The sequence below is a fragment of the Dromaius novaehollandiae genome, chromosome 5, assembly GCF_036370855.1.
Source record: "Dromaius novaehollandiae isolate bDroNov1 chromosome 5, bDroNov1.hap1, whole genome shotgun sequence".
In the NCBI taxonomy this organism is placed as follows: domain Eukaryota; kingdom Metazoa; phylum Chordata; class Aves; order Casuariiformes; family Dromaiidae; genus Dromaius; species Dromaius novaehollandiae.
The window spans coordinates 61,772,828-61,791,913 of NC_088102.1; the positions used below are offsets into that span (position 1 = coordinate 61,772,828).

At 41.7% G+C, this 19,086-nt stretch overlaps 2 protein-coding genes across 6 annotated transcripts in view; both read left to right on the forward strand.

Moving 5' to 3' along the window:
* DENND5A (DENN domain containing 5A) overlaps positions 1 to 10,107 on the forward strand; it is a 70,664-nt gene extending 60,557 nt beyond the window's left edge. For both annotated transcript variants that reach the window (XM_064513030.1, XM_064513031.1), the window contains 7 exons: positions 1,962 to 2,107; positions 2,692 to 2,810; positions 3,943 to 4,124; positions 4,974 to 5,056; positions 6,302 to 6,425; positions 7,460 to 7,628; positions 8,346 to 10,107. In XM_064513030.1, coding sequence (XP_064369100.1) covers positions 1,962 to 2,107; positions 2,692 to 2,810; positions 3,943 to 4,124; positions 4,974 to 5,056; positions 6,302 to 6,425; positions 7,460 to 7,628; positions 8,346 to 8,529 — 1,007 coding nt within the window. In that variant the 3' untranslated portion in view covers positions 8,530 to 10,107. The remainder of the gene's footprint in view (positions 1 to 1,961; positions 2,108 to 2,691; positions 2,811 to 3,942; positions 4,125 to 4,973; positions 5,057 to 6,301; positions 6,426 to 7,459; positions 7,629 to 8,345) is intronic.
* Positions 10,108 to 17,384: 7,277 nt separating this feature from the next.
* The window catches only part of SCUBE2 (signal peptide, CUB domain and EGF like domain containing 2), a 47,304-nt gene continuing 45,602 nt past the window's right edge, over positions 17,385 to 19,086 (forward strand). For 2 of the 4 annotated variants that reach the window (XM_064513033.1, XM_064513035.1), the window contains exon 1: positions 17,463 to 17,619. In XM_064513033.1, the coding sequence (XP_064369103.1) occupies positions 17,517 to 17,619 (103 nt within the window). In that variant the 5' untranslated portion in view covers positions 17,463 to 17,516. Of the gene's footprint in view, positions 17,620 to 19,086 lie in introns of all 4 variants that reach the window. The other 2 variants (XM_064513034.1, XM_064513032.1) reach the window with 2 other exon arrangements.

Consider the following 19,086-nt stretch of genomic DNA (forward strand, 5'->3'; position numbering starts at 1 on the left):
CTTCTGTGTAGCATACTAAACAAGCAGTATAGGTTATTTGTTATCAAAAATAATAACAAAATAAGAATATCAACTCAGTACATGTTAGTAATTTTAAAGGCTATTACTTTGTAAAAGACCTTATGACCTTCTACTTTTGTGTTTTAATGCTCGGCTCAATTTGCCACACATCCATCTCTGAGTTTGGGATAGCCAGTGAAGTCCCCGCTGAAGACTGCACCAGAATTCTAACGCATTTAAGTGGTAGTTTAAAAAAAAAAAAGGGGGGGGGGGAGCACCCCATAGAAACTTTTTACATGTTGTTCCTTATTACTAACACATACATGCTACAGAGTTTTCAAGCGTTTATGTGCCTGCTGCCACAGTACCACTCTAGTAAGGCAAAATGATAAGGAAAGACTAGTAAAGTTTATAATCTGGGGGGGGAAGGAGATGGTCCCCTCTGGCCCCAAGGTAAGAGCTATCCTTGATAGTATGTTATGATCCATAATTGTGTGTATAAAAGAGAAAGGAAGCGGAGGTCTAAGCAAAATATTTTTTCTTAATTGCTACTTTGTAACATAAAGTGCATATATTTGCTCTATAAATGAATTGCAGAGTGATTTAATTCTAACCAAATCCTTGGTTGAGGAATGACTATCTGAATCCATATAGTCATTCCTCAGCCAGAAGTATGGACAGAGAGATGATGAGAAATGACTCCATGTAACACGTCTTGTTGAGGGTAAGTTATGGACAATGCTAAGGTCTGGTCTGCTGGATGATGTTAAATTGTCACTTACTTTAAGACTATTAGCACAGAAAATAAAAAGGGAAACATTTTAATTCATTTTTAAAGGCCATAGGCATGAAGCTTTTTAGAAAATCCAACCACCGAATACTTTCCTGAGGCCACTGTCAGCTGAGGAGACATTTAGGAAGAAATGTATTAAATGCCTCAGCTGAAAAGCTATAACTATAACCCATTTATGCACTATAAAAGAAGGGCAAATTGCCAAGAAGCACAGTGACCATTCAGATAATTGGATTTTGTTATAAAAGCAGTTTGGTTAATAGGAAGCTGTCCATGAGATGCTAGGTAATGGAAGAGCACATGTATTTCCTTCTGCCTCCTGAGTCAGAGTAGGGGCTGTAACTCAGGTGAGACTATGCTGAATTAGTTACTGGTAAACCAGGGGACCAGAGGGTATTTGGTGCTCAAACACTGTGTGTGCTGCCAGGTGCGGGGCGGGGGGGGGGAAGTGTTGTTGTGGTTTTTTTGTTTGTTTGTTTGTTTTCTCCCTCCTCTTTCAGATCAAGAAGTCATACGGTTAGCGTAACTAAAAGCAATATGGTACAGAGAAACTTGCAGCACTATAATGTATTTTCTCTGAAATTGTTCAGTCACAGTAGTGAATGTTGCCACGAGTAAGCACTGCAACTAGAGGCTTCAGTTTGTAACTGAATGGGAATTAGTGTTAGGGAGGGGTGTATGTGTGTGTATGTGTGTGTACACACACACACCCATAAACACTGGTTAGGAGTTAAACTTTGAGTTTCATGCTGAGCTACAGCTTAGTGGAGGGTACATGAATGAACTTCTCTCCTCCCTTGTCTGTAAGCTAGGGATAGGTAACCATCTTCATGACATCTTGAGACTGGTAGGCAAAAAAAGATTACACTCATTTAAAGACATTACTCCATGTATATTTCTTTGTTCATTTGACATTGTTTTGCTATCGACTCTACATCTTAATGACTACTGTGTGTACACTAGCATGTCTGTGCATTCCTGATTGTCAATCAGTGTGTAGCACAGAAGTGTTAGTGTGATTAAATAGCTCTTTTTTCTTTTTCTTTTTTTTTTTTACATTTCACGATAGTGCAGTATTATTATGATTTATCTTTTTCTCTCTTCATAAAAGAGGTTACATGATTACCCTTTTTTATTTTTGAAGTTTTATTTTGTCTTGTGTTTGCAGTGATACCATACCATATATTGATTGTTCCTAGCAAGAAACTTGGTGGCTCAATGTTTACAGCCAATCCTTGGATCTGTATCTCAGGAGAACTGGGTGAAACAGGAGTCCTGCAGATTCCCAGGAATATATTAGAAATGACATTTGAGGTTTGTATTGCTTGATACAAGAACATTTTGCTGGGTGTTCTACTTGTTCAATTTTAAATTCGCCTCATGCTGTAGCATCTTGTATTACATTTCACATCTGTATTCTGTGCAGTTAGTCTCAAATACTAACTATGCCTGTGCATAGCAATTTTAATCTGTATTTAATAACACGGAGAGCAGAACTGACAAATCCTTTGGGCAATGTAGGACAAGACTTCTGTCTTTATATCACAACTTCTGTGCTGTTCTGGTGGGAGGTGTCGTACCCTCTTCTTATGGGATACAAAGACGGAAATGGTTCTGCTCTGATTTTTTGACTATTGGGTAAAATTGGATATAAAAATCTAAGTGATGCTTTCTTTGTTCATCAAAACAGTACTAAAATAAAAGAAAAACAATCCCCCTCCCCCCTTCCCAAGAAAACCCAGTCCCCTAATTTAAAAAGCCCAGAATCAGTCATGCAATCAGAACAGGAGATGAGCTCCACATTTCTGATTTCCCATCTCAGTAAATTCTCCAATAGTTTACTCCTCCAGCATACCACTCTTTCAGTTTGCTCTGATGAACTTTGTTTAATTTTGCAGTGCCAAAACCTGGGAAAACTAACCACAGTGCAAATAGGACATGATAATTCAGGGCTGTATGCGAAGTGGCTAGTGGAATATGTTATGGTCAGAAACGAAATAACAGGGCATACTTACAAGTAAGTATCATCCTGACATTTCTTGTTGGGTAAGTAGAATTTCTGCAGGGAGCTGGCACAGTAGAGCTTGTTTGCTCATAAAGGTCTTATGTCCTGGGGCTCTGTGACTACACATACCATTACCTGAAGGCATAGAAAGGTCATTTGGCTTCTGGCATTAAACAAGTCATGATTCTTACAAAAGTAAGCAGAGTTTTCAATTTGCAGATGCTCATGTCTGATCTCCAAATGTTGGTAGAAAAGATGAGTTGACAGTTAAGCATCCTAAAAAAAAAAATCTGCTTTGAGACCAAGACAGAAATGATAATTTAGAGCTTGTTGCTTACCAAACATAGCTGGTATTTTGTAGTGTTATAGAGAGAACTTTGGACGCAAGCTGGAATAAAAGGGCTTATGAGTGTTAGAACTCTGTATTTGCAGAGTGAAAATACTAAGAGGAAGAAGATTTATAGCATGATTTGGTGACCTTTCCTTTGTCTAGAGAAACTGTCATGCTTGTGTTGATGAGAAATTGGTGGGCATGTCCACTCAGTTCTGTGTGCCAGCTTGTTTGTAATTAAATGAGGCAATTCTCTTTTTGGATGCTGTTCAGTTTTCTGACTGAGCTAGTTAAGCTGACATCAGCACTGCTTTGGGGAAAGTGATAAAAAGCAACTGAGCATGTGTGCTTCCTAGCGTCTGACTGAGTATCCCAATTTCAATAGATGTGTTGGCGTTTTGGCACTTAAGTATACTTGTTGTTTCTTTTATGGCTGGCCTACTATGTAAAGTATTCAGTAAAAGCATAGCTATATTTCACTATCCACCTATAGCGTACAGTGAGCCTTCCCCTTCTAGCTCTTTTCCCTCTGCAGCCCTTGAGCTGTGTTATCTTGTGTCCCACATGTAAAATCCTTCACTGTTTGCTCTGTACATCACCCAGTGCAGCATTTATTACAAAACTGAGCTGAAAAACTGTTTCATTTGTGCTCCCTCTGCTGGCAGAAGTGTTAGCTGCTAGATGAGAGCAAAGTATTTTTTTATAACTGTGCTAGTAGAATGTAGTTGTTAGCAACTATAGTTGAAAGTCTTTGGCATGAAACTGAATCTGGGGTTGAAGGACTTGATCGAAACACCTGCTTTATATTTTCAGGTTTCCCTGTGGAAGGTGGCTTGGAAAGGGAATGGATGATGGCAGCTTAGAGAGGATCCTAGTGGGAGAGTTGCTGACTTCCCACACTGAGGTTGATGAGCGGCAGTGCCGAACTCCTCCATTGCAGCAGTCGCCAAGCATGATCAGAAGATTGGTCACTATATCGCCAAACAATAAGCCAAGTGAGTGGTGGAAGATGTCCTGTACTGTTTTGCCTCATCTTTTGCAGAAAGCTACTCACAAAACAAATCATGGGATTTTTCTATTTTAGAGCAGTAGGTTGGAGAGGACATGTGAAGCTCACTTAGTCCAACCCTCCTGTTCAGAGTTTGGCTTACTTCAAAGTTAGAACAGGTTGCTCAAGGCTATGTCCAGTCAAGTTTTGAAAGCCTCCAAAGCTGGAAGGAATGAATCTCTAAACTCCTGCTCCTGTGCTTAGCTGCCCTAGTGGTGTTTTCTGCGTTCTTGCCCTTCATCTGTGGGATGAATACTGTGGAGGAAGATAAAAACTTGTCATCCTCTCTTGTACCTTTCTTTCATGGATAAAAAAGCCTGCTAATGGACATTAGTCTTCTATTGAGACTACTATTTTGGGGTTATTTTATTCTTGATAAATCTACTGGTTACTTTGCTCTCAAGCATGCTTGGATTTACAGTAGAACTATCATAGGAGGTGTTTCCAGGATTCCCAGATTCTGTGGTCCTAATTAAAGCACATCTCTTTATCTTAGTTTTGGGCCCTAGCTTGAAAACTCGCATAATACTCAAACCTACCTTTCTTCTTATTGTCATATTAAAACTGTGGTCTTTCAACTTTGATATATCAACAAACCATTTCCACTTCCTCCTCCTTCACAGTAAATGAAAATAGAATTGGATTTCTACTGCCAACGGTCCAGCACTTTTTTGCCAAAGTATAGATTATACCAGTGCATGTTCTTTTGCTTCCTTGCAATGTGCCTTATCCCTCATGCACAGGTACTATCTCTAAAGCTGTTACAAAGTGAATGGCATTATCTTGTATTTTGCAGAATTAAATACTGGTCAGATACAAGAAGCTATTGGTGAAGCTGTCAATGGCATTGTCAAGCATTTCCACAAGCCAGAGAAAGAGGTAAGGTGTTGTGTTGTCAGTGTAATTGCACTCCAGTCTTGCAAATTGTATTAGTAAGCATTGGAGGATATATATGAGAAAACACTAAACTGAATGAACAGTAATCTCTGTTTCAGAATTCCTTAATGGAGCAAAAATGAAATGCTCAGACTACATTGATGTAAAAGTACATCTTCAAGTACCTAATTTTTACTGCTACCTGGAATATTCTGTTAATTTAAATTCAATATCCTAGTATTTGATATTGTGTTATGAGTCAAATTCTGCTTAGGATTTTGGTTGTATGGCTGTCAAGAGTGTTACCACCTATTCAGTGTGTTCTGAATTAGCTGACATTTTGTCATCTACGTTGAGTACTGAAAAGTTTTTGGTTTTGTTTTTTATGCCTGTTTTGCATTATCCTGGCTACTTATAACATGCAAACCCATGAGCTACGTAAAGTCGAAATGCTCTCAAAGTCTCCTAGTACGCTTTGGAGTTATGCTTGTTGTAATGTAAAGATGATTGTCTTAACTGTCATAGCAGTTATTTCATGGGAAAAAAAAAAGAATTTGAGAAGTGCCTTTGTCATTACATCGAAGTTCAGCCCTTGCGAGCAGTAGTCCTTGAAAGTCATTAATTTTTATGTGTAGGTCCTGCCACTTCTTCTGCATCTACCTTTTCTAAGTTCAGGGTAATGTAGCAAATTCATGTACAGCCTAATTTCTGTTGATGTGCGTATTTAAAGAATAATCCCAAGACCTGACACACTGTTTTTGCAAAATAGAATTTACCGTGATCTGTAGAAGAATTTGTTTTTTTTCCCAATATTTAAAAATTAAATTAAATTTTGTTTTTGTTGACAAGCAAGCAGTTTGAGGCATGTGCTACAATGGACCTGTGACCTTTATTATTTAGAGGAAGATATTCTCTTAAAATTTCCTGTACAGTGGTCATTACTATGAGGCAAAACTTGCTCGTGATCTTTATGTTGGTCCTTTTGTGGCAGCTTTTCAAGACAAACTACTGGAGTCCCTAAGACTGCTTTCTTCAGCCTCATTCTTTGGGAGGTTAACAAATTGCTGGATGCTCAGGACTGTTGAGAACTGGGCCATCCTGTCTGGGGCCATTGCTTGGCACTGGACTGTAACTTTGGGCATCTATTTACTTAAAAACTGGTTTCAATAATAAACATATATGACAGTTTTGTGTCCAGGCTGCCAAACTGAGCTAAATGTTTGTACTTTTTCTGTGTGTGCTTGGTAGAGAGGCAGTCTGACACTGTTGCTGTGTGGAGAAAGTGGACTTGTTTCAGCTCTTGAGCAAGTGTTTCAGCATGGATTTAAATCACCCAGGCTCTTCAAAAACGTCTTTATTTGGGACTTCCTAGGTAAGCATGAGGAAAACATACTGGAGCCTGTTTGTCTTTGAAATGTATCCACCTGTGTTCCTTTTTATCATTGCCACTGTCTCTGTTGGTGTGAATAGCATACTTGCTGGAGGCATCTCAGCAGCTGAATTAATGTGAGAGCTCTTACCTCCTGGTACTGTTGAAAGAAAGAGAGCATCTGTCTTCTGCCAAAGTTGACACTGTACTTTTATTGTAATTGGACTATGTCCTTCTAGCAGAAGTAGTGCAAAACAAGCTTCCCTAGTGAGAAAGAATTATTTAAATTAGGTGGTTAGTTGTCATATGGCAACCTTGTTTTTAACTGAGCATTGTGAAAGCAATAAAACAATTAAGAAGTTGAGTTGCCTCATAAAACACAAGAAATCATGGATCTAGTGCTATTGGTACTTGCTGGACATTGTAATAAGGGGATTATAAATATACATTTGTAACACAGCCGTTAGTTTCTTTGATTTAAAGACCTGAATAACTCACCTGAGTACACTAACTCATCTCTTAAAAAATGACTTACCTTTAATAGCATTTCCGTGTTATGAGTAAGTATTTGACATAGTTCTTATTCTTACATCATCATATTACTGTGTCATGTCAAAATGCAGTAGATCTTAAAACTGTTTTAGCACTGTTCTGAGGAAAGGAAGTAGAATTCCCATTTTACAAATGGAGAACCCAGGAGGACAGAATCAAACAGGAAAAAAAAAAATAGATGGAACCACTCGGGAAACTTGTGGACAAGCTTTGAATCAAGGTCTTTTGATTGTAATTGTCCTCTCCATGACACAAACATTCCTGCTGATTTGCCAGCTGTCAGATGTGGGCATTGAATAGCTTTATGGATTTGAAAGCAAGCTTATGGGGAAAGCATTATACTGAGGTATTTTAAAATTTAATTATCTGGATTTGGAGGTCATAGTCCCTAATTATTTTATTCCAAGCACTGGAGAATGATCTTGCAGAGATTTTAGGACTGTTACATGCACTGATAAAACTTCGTCTCCCATCATTCCTTTAAGAAAAAGCACAAACATATTATGAGACCCTTGAGCAGAATGAAGTGGTCCCTGAAGAGAACTGGCAGACAAGGGCCAGGAATTTCTGTCGCTTTATGACTGCTATCAACAACACCCCTAGAAACATTGGGAAGGATGGCAAGTTTCAGATGCTGGTGTGTCTTGGAGCCAGGTATTTTTATTATTATTATTTTAATAAAATGCAAAAGATGTTACATATTAGTAAAATGAAGTCAGTCAACTGCTGGTTTCTGAAGTTTGACTATTACTTCTAAAATTCTTTGACATTACCAAAGAAGGATCAAGTGAACTATGTCCCGATTATTTGAGTTCTTAAGCACATGAAGTGTGGGAAGTCTGAGCTGTGGAAAAAATGAGGCAATGCAGAGCACAGAGCAGCTGAATCAGGAGAGAAGAGTAGGAGATTGGTGTGGATAGCTTCCCTCTCCTGTACATCTAGCAAGGTCAGGAGAGAAAACAGAAAACCAGGAGTCAATGAGGCCTCTCCCATTCCTGCCTTTGTGAATTCCCTGCCTTCTCCCTCTCAATTGTTGAGAAGGGTAAGAGAGAAATTGGAACCATGTTGGAAGCCTCTGACACGACAGGAGTGGAGCAGGACAGTGAATTTGGGTCTGTTTAGGGCTTCCAGGCCTCCTGGGAGCTGTACCTTTTGATGTGAAGGGGGAAAGCCTAGAAATCTCTCTCTCTCTCATGAGGATGCTCCCTCCTTGAACAAGTGTCACATGCAATTGCTCCCATTTCCCCACCTTATTAAAGTACATGAAGAAGATAGTTCTATTTAGAAGGCAAAGAATAAAAATTATTTTGAAAATGGGAAATTAACTTCACTTTATTTTTCTTTCCAAATTGTAAAATGCAACTTTGTCAGAGACCACCTTTTGCATCATTGGATCGCCCTGCTTGCGGACTGCCCGATCACAGCACAGATGTATGAAGACATAGCACTGTTTAAGGACCATACGCTTGTGAACTCTTTGATTCGAGTGCTGCAGACCTTGCAGGAGTTCAACATTACGTTGGAGGCATCCCTTGTCAAAGGAATTGATATTTGACCTCTTGTCCCATAGATCAATATCTTAAAATAAAAAAAAAAAGGGGGGGGGGAGGCAACAAAGAGTCAATCTCATTAGTATGCAAAAGTTCTGTCTGCCAGTACATTGTATCGTGAACTTGTTCATGGCCCCAAAATGCAACTTTGACTTTTCTTGAAGGAAACTCCAATAATAGTACAGGCAAAAGGATAGAAGCTGTAAACTCAATGTAAAAAAGAGGATTTTGGTATAAATCTATTTTAGAGTTTATTTGCTGATTTGCTTTTTACACACTTTCATGTGAAAGAGATAGAGATGAGTATTGTGCAGCTTATTTTAAAGCTGCAATATTTCCTTGCCATAGAAAATGTGCAGTGAGCCTTTCAGCATTCTGTGAACTTGCCTTCAGATATGCTGTATGTCATAGACCCCAATGTATACACTCCATATCTGCTAAGAAGGTCATTCTATAGTTTTTAAACTAATATTTTATATATTAACATTATTACCAATGTTTAATTTTTAACATGTTGGGTCACTGTTCTACTGCAAGGGAACTACAAATTCTGATGTGTGCTTTTTTTAATAGCTCCAAAGCACTGATTTGTCAACAAATTGCTTTTTCCTTTATTTTTTTTGTCAGTATTATTTTTAGTGAGTTCCAGGAGACTGAACCATGAAATGTGCAGAGATCGAAGTAATATTTTTCATATTGGTACGTAATTGCACAGAGGAAATTAAGCGTGTTTTTTAACTGTTTTTATTTATTTAACCTATTGTTATGTTTTGTAAGTTTGTCTTTAAAAAAAATCTTCTATGATATAACTGGCTATATTGTGTTGCAATTCAGAACTTACAGTGCAGCCCACTTAAATGAAAAACCTGGAATAACTGTTTATAATGCAAAAAATATTTCCACTTGAACCAGCCTTTCGAAGTTCGTTATGTGGTTGCTGCTGGTAATTCTCTTAACTGTGAATAAAGAGGGACATGGGTTCCCAAAGGCCAGATGACTAAATAAAGACAACTGTGCCACAGTGGAATAATGGCAAGCCTTACTAACAAATACCAGGATTTCAGGATTTGTTAACTTTTCTAAAGAGACAGAAAGAAGTAATTTTTTTCCTTTCCTTTTGACTTGATACGCCTTGGGTCCTGTTATTGCAATCAGCTTCATTTGGGATGCTTCTTTTTTTCCATAGAAAGTTTTAGTCCGCTTGTACAGTAAAACACAAGCATTTTGAAAGCTTAATTTATTGCAGAGCTGGAAATTGGCAAATACCTAGAGGCATCTCTGTTCATTTGAAACCTCTAATAAAATCACTTTGAAGTGCATATGTGACTTAAGAACAGGCCAAGTTTCAATTGTCACAGATTACCATACAGAAATTCAGGGCTGTGTATTTAAGAGGTCTTCACTGTATAAACTTATCTCAGTATTGTCTCTCTTCTAATGAGAAGCTGAGTCAAAGTTTTTTTCAGTTCATACAATGTTGTAGCACCTTTTCTTTATTACCTACAACTTAGTGACATCTTGTGATAGTTTTATTTCCATAATTTATAAGCATAGCACATGTATTAAATTTTTGACTATTTTTACTTTTGTCCTATTTATTTCATTATTAAACAGAGAAGTTCCTTTGTCACTACTTTTTATCAGAACAAGATTCTGTTTTGATTTCATGGTAGCATTAGCAAAATGCAAGGTGATGCCCGAGCCACTGCTCATGCTGAGCAGGGCCTGCATTCTTTCATTCTGCAGTGTGTGTATGTGTGTGTGGTTTTTCTAATCTTGGAGGGGGAAAAATAAAGCAGATGTACTTTGTTCTGAAAATGTCATGTATTCAACTTAATACATGGAGAGAATCTTACTATTCTGGCCCCAAATTGCTCATTTGTGTAATAATAGTAAAAAGACTTTACAGCTCTCTCCATTATATTTAAGACCATTTTATTAGGTCTGTACATTTCACAGTGGATGTCTGTGCTAGAAAAAGAGGATCGGATTTAAACTTTTTGACCTCATCAGATTAGTTGATCCTATTAAAATCATATCTCTCCTACTGTTAAATGTTTTTGTTTTGGATGAGGTAGCTCACCCTGAACTAATGCTCAGTATCTAACACGCTCACTTAATATGGCAAGTTAACACTGGTTTGATTACTCAGTTTAGTATGGATCTTTTGGGCCTCTTCATGACTAAGTATTAGAGATACCTAGGGTGTTTGGACATAAGCTGGGGTTTGATGACTCCCAAGTTATAGGTAGATAGCAAATGGTGATGAAGCTACCAGTCCACTGGATGCTAAGTGCGACTTGGACATATGGAACAGTCTTATAGGTGTAGTATGTTTGCCGAATTGCAATAAAATTTAACTTTTAACATGAGAAATAGCATGAATGTGCTATTTTCAAAAGCCTCTAACTGTAATTTGGCTAATCATTTTTTTCCTCTTTGCCAAACTGTGGATATGTATAACTCCTTGGTGTCTGATTTCAAGTGAAATTCATTAGAAGCATGACTTTCATTATCTTCAATATATGCTGTAGCAATTAAGAATATTACATTATCTATACAGGTAGTTTTTTTAGCATTTTGAAAATAAGTGGTTCCTTCTCCCAAACTCATAGTGGCAATGAAACCTGAAACTGAACACATTCTCTGATATTCTCTAGTAATACTTGTTGAGGATGTGTATGTGAAGTATTGAATTTCTTACCTAGACTAATCTTTCTGTTTTGGGAAGGACTTGGTTTGCCTCAGACTTTTAATAATAATCTACTATTCTTTCTATACTGTGTTCTTTAGCCCTTCTTTCCTGTGTTGGACCTTCTATGAAGACCTTCTGCACTACTTAAGGGGTATATGAGGTTTACAACATTACTGCCAATGGATTAATGAATGGATCTAATGGGGATTGTTAGCCTTCATCTTTGTGTATTCTTCTTTATAGGATCTATTCTTCAAGCCCAATTCCTTATTTGTGGATTAAAACACCCCCTTTTGTTTAGTGGACAAGTAGTCTTAATGTTAGTGTATCACCTGCATTTTGAATGAGCATCAGAGAGTGTGTTTATCCCCATCGCCTTTCGCATCCTGTGATTTGGGATTATATGTGTAGCTGGAAATACAAGCCCAGTTCACATCAATAGGAGAGAATGTCTGGGTAGACGTATGTATTAAAACAATCCCTATAGAGTGGACCAGAATGGTGTCCAGCTACCCAAAACCTGACTTTTAGATATGACCTAAACTCACTTTCTGCATTATACATTGTTCTGCATACATCTGTTCAATGAACACCTGCCCCAGCGTAGCCTTGTTGCAAGCAATTTTTGTCAGTCAGGTGGCACCATCACTGGAAGAGAAGCCAACTCTGTAATCGGGGAATGGGGAAAACAAGAAGGCAAAGGAACTAATATAGGTGGTATTGGAGAGCATCTGTGAGTACATATACATACACACGCATACGCTCGTATATCTGTTTGCTTTTCTCCTGTCTTAGAATAACTTTTGATCCTAACAGTTATTTAACAAAATTTGATGAAAGTCTCAAAGTGTTAAGTTCTAGAAAATACAGTTAATATAGTTAATCAACCTTTCTTTTTATGCAAGAGCATCCATGCAGAAAACTAGTGCTGATCATGTAACTATCTGATTCTTCAAATGTAAGGTTAAGTGAGAAAATATCTCTGTCCTCCATCTCGGAGACTCTTGACTGTAGCTTCATCTGTAGCACTCATACACACCTGAGCATTGTTGCCTATATTGCCTGTCTCCTACTTGTGTGTCCCATCTTTGCTGAGGTTATGGCCTGACTTGGCAGATGCTGTGTCAGTCCCAGACCTAGAATTACTAGGAGGAGGGGTCGTACTGAGGCAGAGGCAAAAGTATGGTTCCTTCCCTCTCGTTTCACTCGCTGTTCCAATGATTTGAAGTGCATACTGGTGTAGCGGAGCCCAGTATAATCGTCATTCCTTAGATATTGCTCTGCTTATCTCTGCCTGAAACTGGTTCTGCCTGCCTTACTGTATGTTTAATCTAGTTTCTAGAGTTAGGTGAACCAGTAAATAAAAGTGAGTGTAGTTAATTTTAATAATACTTTTGGTAACTTTTCTGCTGCCTATGTCCTGAATGTTTTATGTCAGTTATGTGATATGTCTTCAGGTATGTGATTTTTTTTTTTTCCCTGTATTTTAGAGAGCTACCATCTCTTCTCTCAAGTATAGCCAGAGAGACTTGCTTATTCTGACCAGTTTTTGAGCAATGGCTAATGTTTGCTTTGACAAATTTTTGTTTTGAAGCCAACAGATACAAAAAGCGATTTTCTCAGCTTGGGAACAGGGGATCAAGTTAGGACTAGCCTGAAATTGATGGAGCTCACCCTGTGTCAATCTGTACGAGATCATCACTGAATGTTTTATAAAAACAGGAAAAATAGCAAGAGATTGATCATTACATAGAGATATTTTGGTTCTGCTCCCTCTCCCCCCCCCCCCCCCCCCCCCGTCTGTGTTGGAGGATTATTTTGTTTTGGGTTTTTGTTTGCTTGCTTTAAACAAAAGCAAAGCAAACACCTCTAAGATCCTTATTAGTGGAAGCCCTCCAGTCCTCCGGAGCTGACGAGGACTGCGCAGCACCGGGCGATTCGCGTTGTCCCCGCGGCCTGGGCGAGCGCTCTGCAGGGCCCGGGCCCCGCCTGGGCCGTGCTCGGACTAGGTGGCGCTGTTGAGCTGAGGCTCCCCCGGGCTGGGGGTTTGCGAGCCGTGAGCTCGGGGCCGGCTGCCGGGCGTGCAGCGCTTACGCAACGTGCCAAGCCTGCGTCTCTAGCAAACAGGCCACCTTTCCCCTTCCCTGGTTTTATTAGATCTGTTCATCCTAATTCCTCTGCAAGGGCTCTGCGAGGATGGCCGGGGGGGCAGACGTGGATGGAGCTATGAGGTAAGCAGAATTTCAGAAAAGCATTTATTTCATCACTGATGGTCTTGAATCTTTCTAATTCCCTGCAAGTGGAAGGAGCGAAAAACAGAGGTCTTGGTAAGTAAAGTGTGTTGAGCAACTGTTGGCTCCTCAGCACTTTTCCATATGTCAGGTCTGAGGTAATTTGATGATAATGCTTATTAGTGTCGGTGAGGAGAGTTTGAGCGCTAGTCAGGCTAATGTTTGTCTACTGACTGACTGGTCTCAGCACCCTGTGTCTAGAAATGTACTTGCACTATAACTGGCAATGACTTGGAAAGCACTTACCTTTTATTAGAGAAGTGCGGGATGTCGGTGCTGCACCAAGCAGGTCTCTGTCTAAAAAGAATTTCATGTGGGGAAAAACTTTTTCTGTTAACTCAAGAATATATGTTCATTAATGAAACATAATATATTCAGCCCTGAAATAAACAGAAACAATTCTTCAGTTCAGTGACAGTGGTATTTTAAGATAAAGATCTAACAACATTTAAAATATAATCAAGGAATCTGATGTTTATTTCAGAAAAGATTTTCAACCAGAGGCATAAAAAGACTTAGACAAGGAGTATAAATTACATGTGAGGTTCTTCTGGAAAAATTACCCAAGATTTCATCTGTGCTTGAGATAAGCCATATGCTTGTGCTGGTCCTGCTCCCACTGAGAGCCACTGTTAAATTGCCAAACAATCCTGATTACTGAAGCTGTGTTATTTTGTGTTGATCCGCACAACCTGATTAGTAACTTGGAAAACCCTTGGATACTAAGACGGAAAGTGTAAGTGCAAAAGTCTGAGTGATTCATCTCAATGAAAAACAATCGTTCAAGACTTGATAGGCATATGGAAACGAGCAGGACCTGAAACTGAAGCTCTGAGTCATTATACGTGTGCAAAACTTTAGCATAACTAAATATTTGAAAGTATTCCTTCATTTGTCTGTTTTCTCCTTTCCCTTTTGCCTTTCTAGCATTGCTATGTTTTTTTGTTTTTTTGTTTTTTTTTTTTTTTTTTTTCCCCCCACCATGTTGTTTTCAGTTTCTGTCACAAACCCTTGTTATGCCTCCTCGGTTGTATTACATTTTGGGTCAGTATGGTGCACTGTTACTCAGCCCCAGCAGACCCACTAAGGTAGTTCTCACAATATTCAAGTAGAAATGAAATAGCAATCTAGATTTCCTCAATTAAATGTGTGCTTATAATTATTTAATAAAAATTAACAAGAAATATAAAGCATAAAGCAGTTCTTATCCCAGATTTTCAGACAAGTGTGTTCAACTCTACTGAGGAGATCAGGTACACAGTTTCTGGAGCAGTTTTTACGTCGTAATGTCTGATATGAGGAAGACTGTTGTGTGATGGCTTAGTCTAGACCTTCATGTGAGGCAGCTTCAAGCCATATTTAGTTTAAGCGGAGAACTGGGGAGAATCGTGGATCTTGTCTGCATCAAACAGTTTCTTTGGACAACCAGACTGTGTTCACAGTGGTGGTGTAGTCCTGGTGGTCCAAAAGGTTCAGAGATCAATTTGCAGGAAGAAGTATTAGCTTTTACAAGATTATAACAATCAGAAAGAAAAAACAAACAAATTTTCAGATGTGCAAGCCTTTCTCCAAGTAGGAAACATAGAGCCCACCCTCACAAAAGCATCCGTGAAACATAACTGAATGGGACTTTGGTCCACACAGCACTGAGAAAATGTAGTTCAAGACTAAAATGCTGTATAGTACCTAAATAAGCAAAAATCTTCCTATTGATTTTAGGATCAGTATGTATACTCTATAAGGATATCTTGTTTACATATGCTTCTTGTGAAATTTGCAAGTAGCTATTGCCCTGCCACTAAAATTCTGTGATTTTCTTCAGCTATTTGGGGGGGGGGGGAGGTTGTTTGGGGTTTCTTCTTGCTGGACTACCTCTAGTATTTTTTCTTTCATTGTACTTACTTAAATTTTTAAGGCTCAACTTCAGCAACTTTTAGCTGCTTGATGTTGGTAGAGAGTTCCTACTACCCAGTACTGACTATTATGCTCTGGTCTTCATGTCTCACTGTGACCCTGCAGTTTAATAGAAATAGTTACATTAAAGAAGGCTGCTGAAAGATGCCTGAGCTGAAATCTAAGCTTGTTTTGTGTCTGTTAAGAGATATGTTAATGGCAATTCTTCATTGTAATCAAAAGTATTATATGTTAAATTACAGTTAAGAACCTTCACAAAGCACTTTAAGATTTATGTATAAGGAAAGATTTCATTAACTAAGATAAATTTAATATTTGTCCTGTTTATCTTCAGAGCTGTCTATTGAGATCTTTTGATCCAGCTCAGGCATTCCTAAATATTTGTTGCTGGTAGCACTGGTGGTAGTGATAAGCTGGCAGCTTCCAGCTTTAAAATGAGCTATGTGTCACTTTATATGTTAGTTTATAGAACTGAATCAGGTGCTTTGCTTTTACTGTTTCAGAATGCCTTGGTGGTTCAGGTATATGGCTCTTTCATTCAGTGTCTCACTAGTTTCCCACGACATTTTTTTAATAGGTAGATTTTATGTTGTCAAATCTCATAGCAGTATGAGTTTTAGTCAAATTAATGTTGGTCAAGTTCCTTGAGAGAAATCTTGAGTGGAAAGTGCTGGAAGTGTTTAACAGCTTTTAAGACAGTTCATAGTTATATGCTTTGGGAATACTGCTTCTCTGTTTGTTTAGGACAATTGTTTGTAAGGACACCTTGACATCCCTAAACAGAAAGTGCTGTGGATGTGTGAATTTCCATCATAAATATGATTGTTTAGTTGCAAAATCATAGAAACTGTCAGTGTCTTAATTTCTTATTACTTTCTCTTGGTAAGAGAAGGCTGGGGATATGGTGTGGTGCTGAAGAATCCTTCGTGTGTTTAATGAGCAGCTTTATGCATTTATGGAGGAGTTTGACCAAGGCTGAAAACGTCCAAGACATACAATAGGTTGTTTCTCATTGGATTTTAAAGGAGAATAACTTTGATCATTTCAAAAGCAATGAAGCCTGATGCTCCAGTGAGAAAGGAAAGTGGTGTAATTTATAGCTACCATTAAGGAAACAAAGACAAAGACTGAGGGGAAAGTTTCACTCTGAAGATTTACTAATGTGTATAAACCACTCCTAGGACTAGAAATAGCTGAGTATTTCTCACAGAACAAAACAAAAGAGAAAAGAAGGCAAAATGGGGGTGGGGAGAAGTGAGGGAGGAGGGGGAAAGAATAGTGCCTGCCTTCGTTTGCACCCTGAAAGGGCTAAACAGCATTTAGTAAATTATAATTTCAGCAAATACTCCCTGGGCTACTTTTACCTGCCGCAGGAGCCAGCCCTGAGCAATGCCCGGCGGGGAAGGGCATGGGACTGGGGCCAGAGGGCGGCGGTGGGAGGTGTGTGGCAGGCGGGACTCCATGCCCTGCAGCGTGGGGTGTCATTACTAGTTAAAAATCGCAGTACTGTGTTTTTGAGGAAAGAGGCAAGGCTCGAGTTGCTTATGGTCTGTGACAGTGTGCGGATACGTGCGTGCTCTGCTTGCAGGACCGTTGCAGGAGCTTGTCTCTGCTAGAAAGAGACTGTTCGGGCCGTTTCGGAGACGGGAGCACCGGTTCAGATATACGTGCCGCTGCCCGAGTGTGAGGTATCTTTACGTACCTTCAGGAAATACCAGTGCTGTGGGACAGCTGTGCCGGGGCACTGCGCACGTGTCTGAGCATTTGCGCAGGGGCGGGGTGCACTTGCGCTGTGGCTTGTGGCGGGTTTTAGTGTGGGCCGGGCTGGGAGCGCCGGCCGGCGCTGAGCCGCGGGGCGGGGGTTCCCGCGGGGCGCAGCGCAGCCCTGCGGCGGGGGGTGCAGCCGGGCCGCGGGGGCGCGGGCGGGCGGGCCCGGGGCAGGGCCGGGGAGGCGGCGCGGCGCGGCGCGGCGGCCCGGGCTGGCCCCGGTGTCAGTGCGAGGCGGGCCGGGCGCCCGCAGACACCTCCCTCCGTCACCACCGCCGCCGCCTCCTCCCGCCCGGCGGCGGCCGCAGCCGCCGCAGCGCCATCGATGGGGTCCGGCGGCCGCCGCGCTGCGGCGGGGGCGCGGGCGCTGCCGCTGCTGCTCCTGCTGCTGCCCGCGCCGGGCGTCCCCGCTGCCCTGCCCCTCACCGGTGAGTGACCGCGGGGCGCCGCCGCGCCTTCAGCCCTGGACAGCGGCCGCCCCGGGGCGTCGGGGCCGCGCTCGAGGAGCCGCGCTCGGCGGGGACGGAGCCAGCCGCCCGCGGAGCCGCCCGGCGGGCGCCTGGTTGTCCCGGCGCCTGCGAGGGGGGTCTGTCCGTGCGCCGCTTTAAAGGCGCATCGGCGGCGGGCGTCGCGGTGCCGGGGGCCGGGACCCGGGAAGGGTGGGTGCTGGCGGGGTGGCGGCCGTTGGAACTCGGGGAGCCGTTGGCGCGCGGGCGGCCGTTGGAACTCGGGGAGCCGTTGGCGAGGTGGCGGCCACTCGCGCGCGGGCGGCCGTTGGAACTCGGGGAGCCGTTGGCGCGCGGGCGGCCGTTGGAACTCGGGGAGCCACTGGTGAGGGGGCGGCCGTTGGTGAGTAGCGGCCGTTAGCGAGCGGGGGCCGCAGGCGCGCGGGCTCGGGGGGTCCCGCCTGGCGGGGCGGCTGCGGGCACCTCTGGTGACTTCTAAATGTTAATTTGCACCTGGGGCCGCCTCTGGAGCGGGTTGATCCTAGGGGCAGGACAGCTGGTTAACATCTCACCTCCGCAGAAAAAGCGGGGATGTAAACTCTGCATATATCACAGCTTAATCTGCGTTCAGTCGCTGAGGAGTAAACCTAGTAATTCTTCCTGCAGCCTCCTCCACATCCGCCTCGCTGCCAAGTTTAAGGCTGCAATGTTTGCTCATAGTCTCTGTTCCCCAGGGTCTCTCTTCAGCTCAGGCTACTGTCACTGCAGGGGAAGTCTTGCTCTATGCACCCAGTAATTTTCTAGCCCTCTTTTCTGCATGCATTAATGTGTGCTTCTGTATGTGTTAATGCTGGGTTTTTGCTGCTGTTCTTTGCCACGCGCCGTGTATCACAAGGATTTAGTGTAAAAGGTAAAACACAGCCATAGAACAGCCATCATGCCAGATCTAGTTGATGTCTGCATGCTGTGGCTTGGACAGAAACCCCTTCTTGATGTTTCTTGGCTGGGAGCAGCCCTGCTGTGGGCAGGTGCATCCCCCTGCCCGGGCTGGGGAGGGGCGACTTTGCCGTGTGTGGCTATGAAGGCTGCACAGATGCAGTTAATGTTTCTTTCTATCTACTTTCTTTCCTTCCCTACCCATCCTTTTCTCCTGCCTCATCCATCTGAATCCTGCCAGCTGGAGACCCCTCGGCAGTTCCCAGCACCCTCCCTGTGTGACTGTTCCCTCAATTTGCTACCGTTTTTTAATGCCTGTCTTTTCTCACTAGAGAGGCAGATTCTGCTAGTCTCTCCAGCTGTTTTTCACCCTCCCCTTGTTTTCTGATGGCTATGTCTGTGGGCCCCCATGACAATTATCATTTCTGCAGGCACCTGAGCATCAGGAAAGCACTGCTTATATAACACTGGCTTATTGCCGTGCTTTCTGCTGCCAAGCTCCATTAGGAGCTC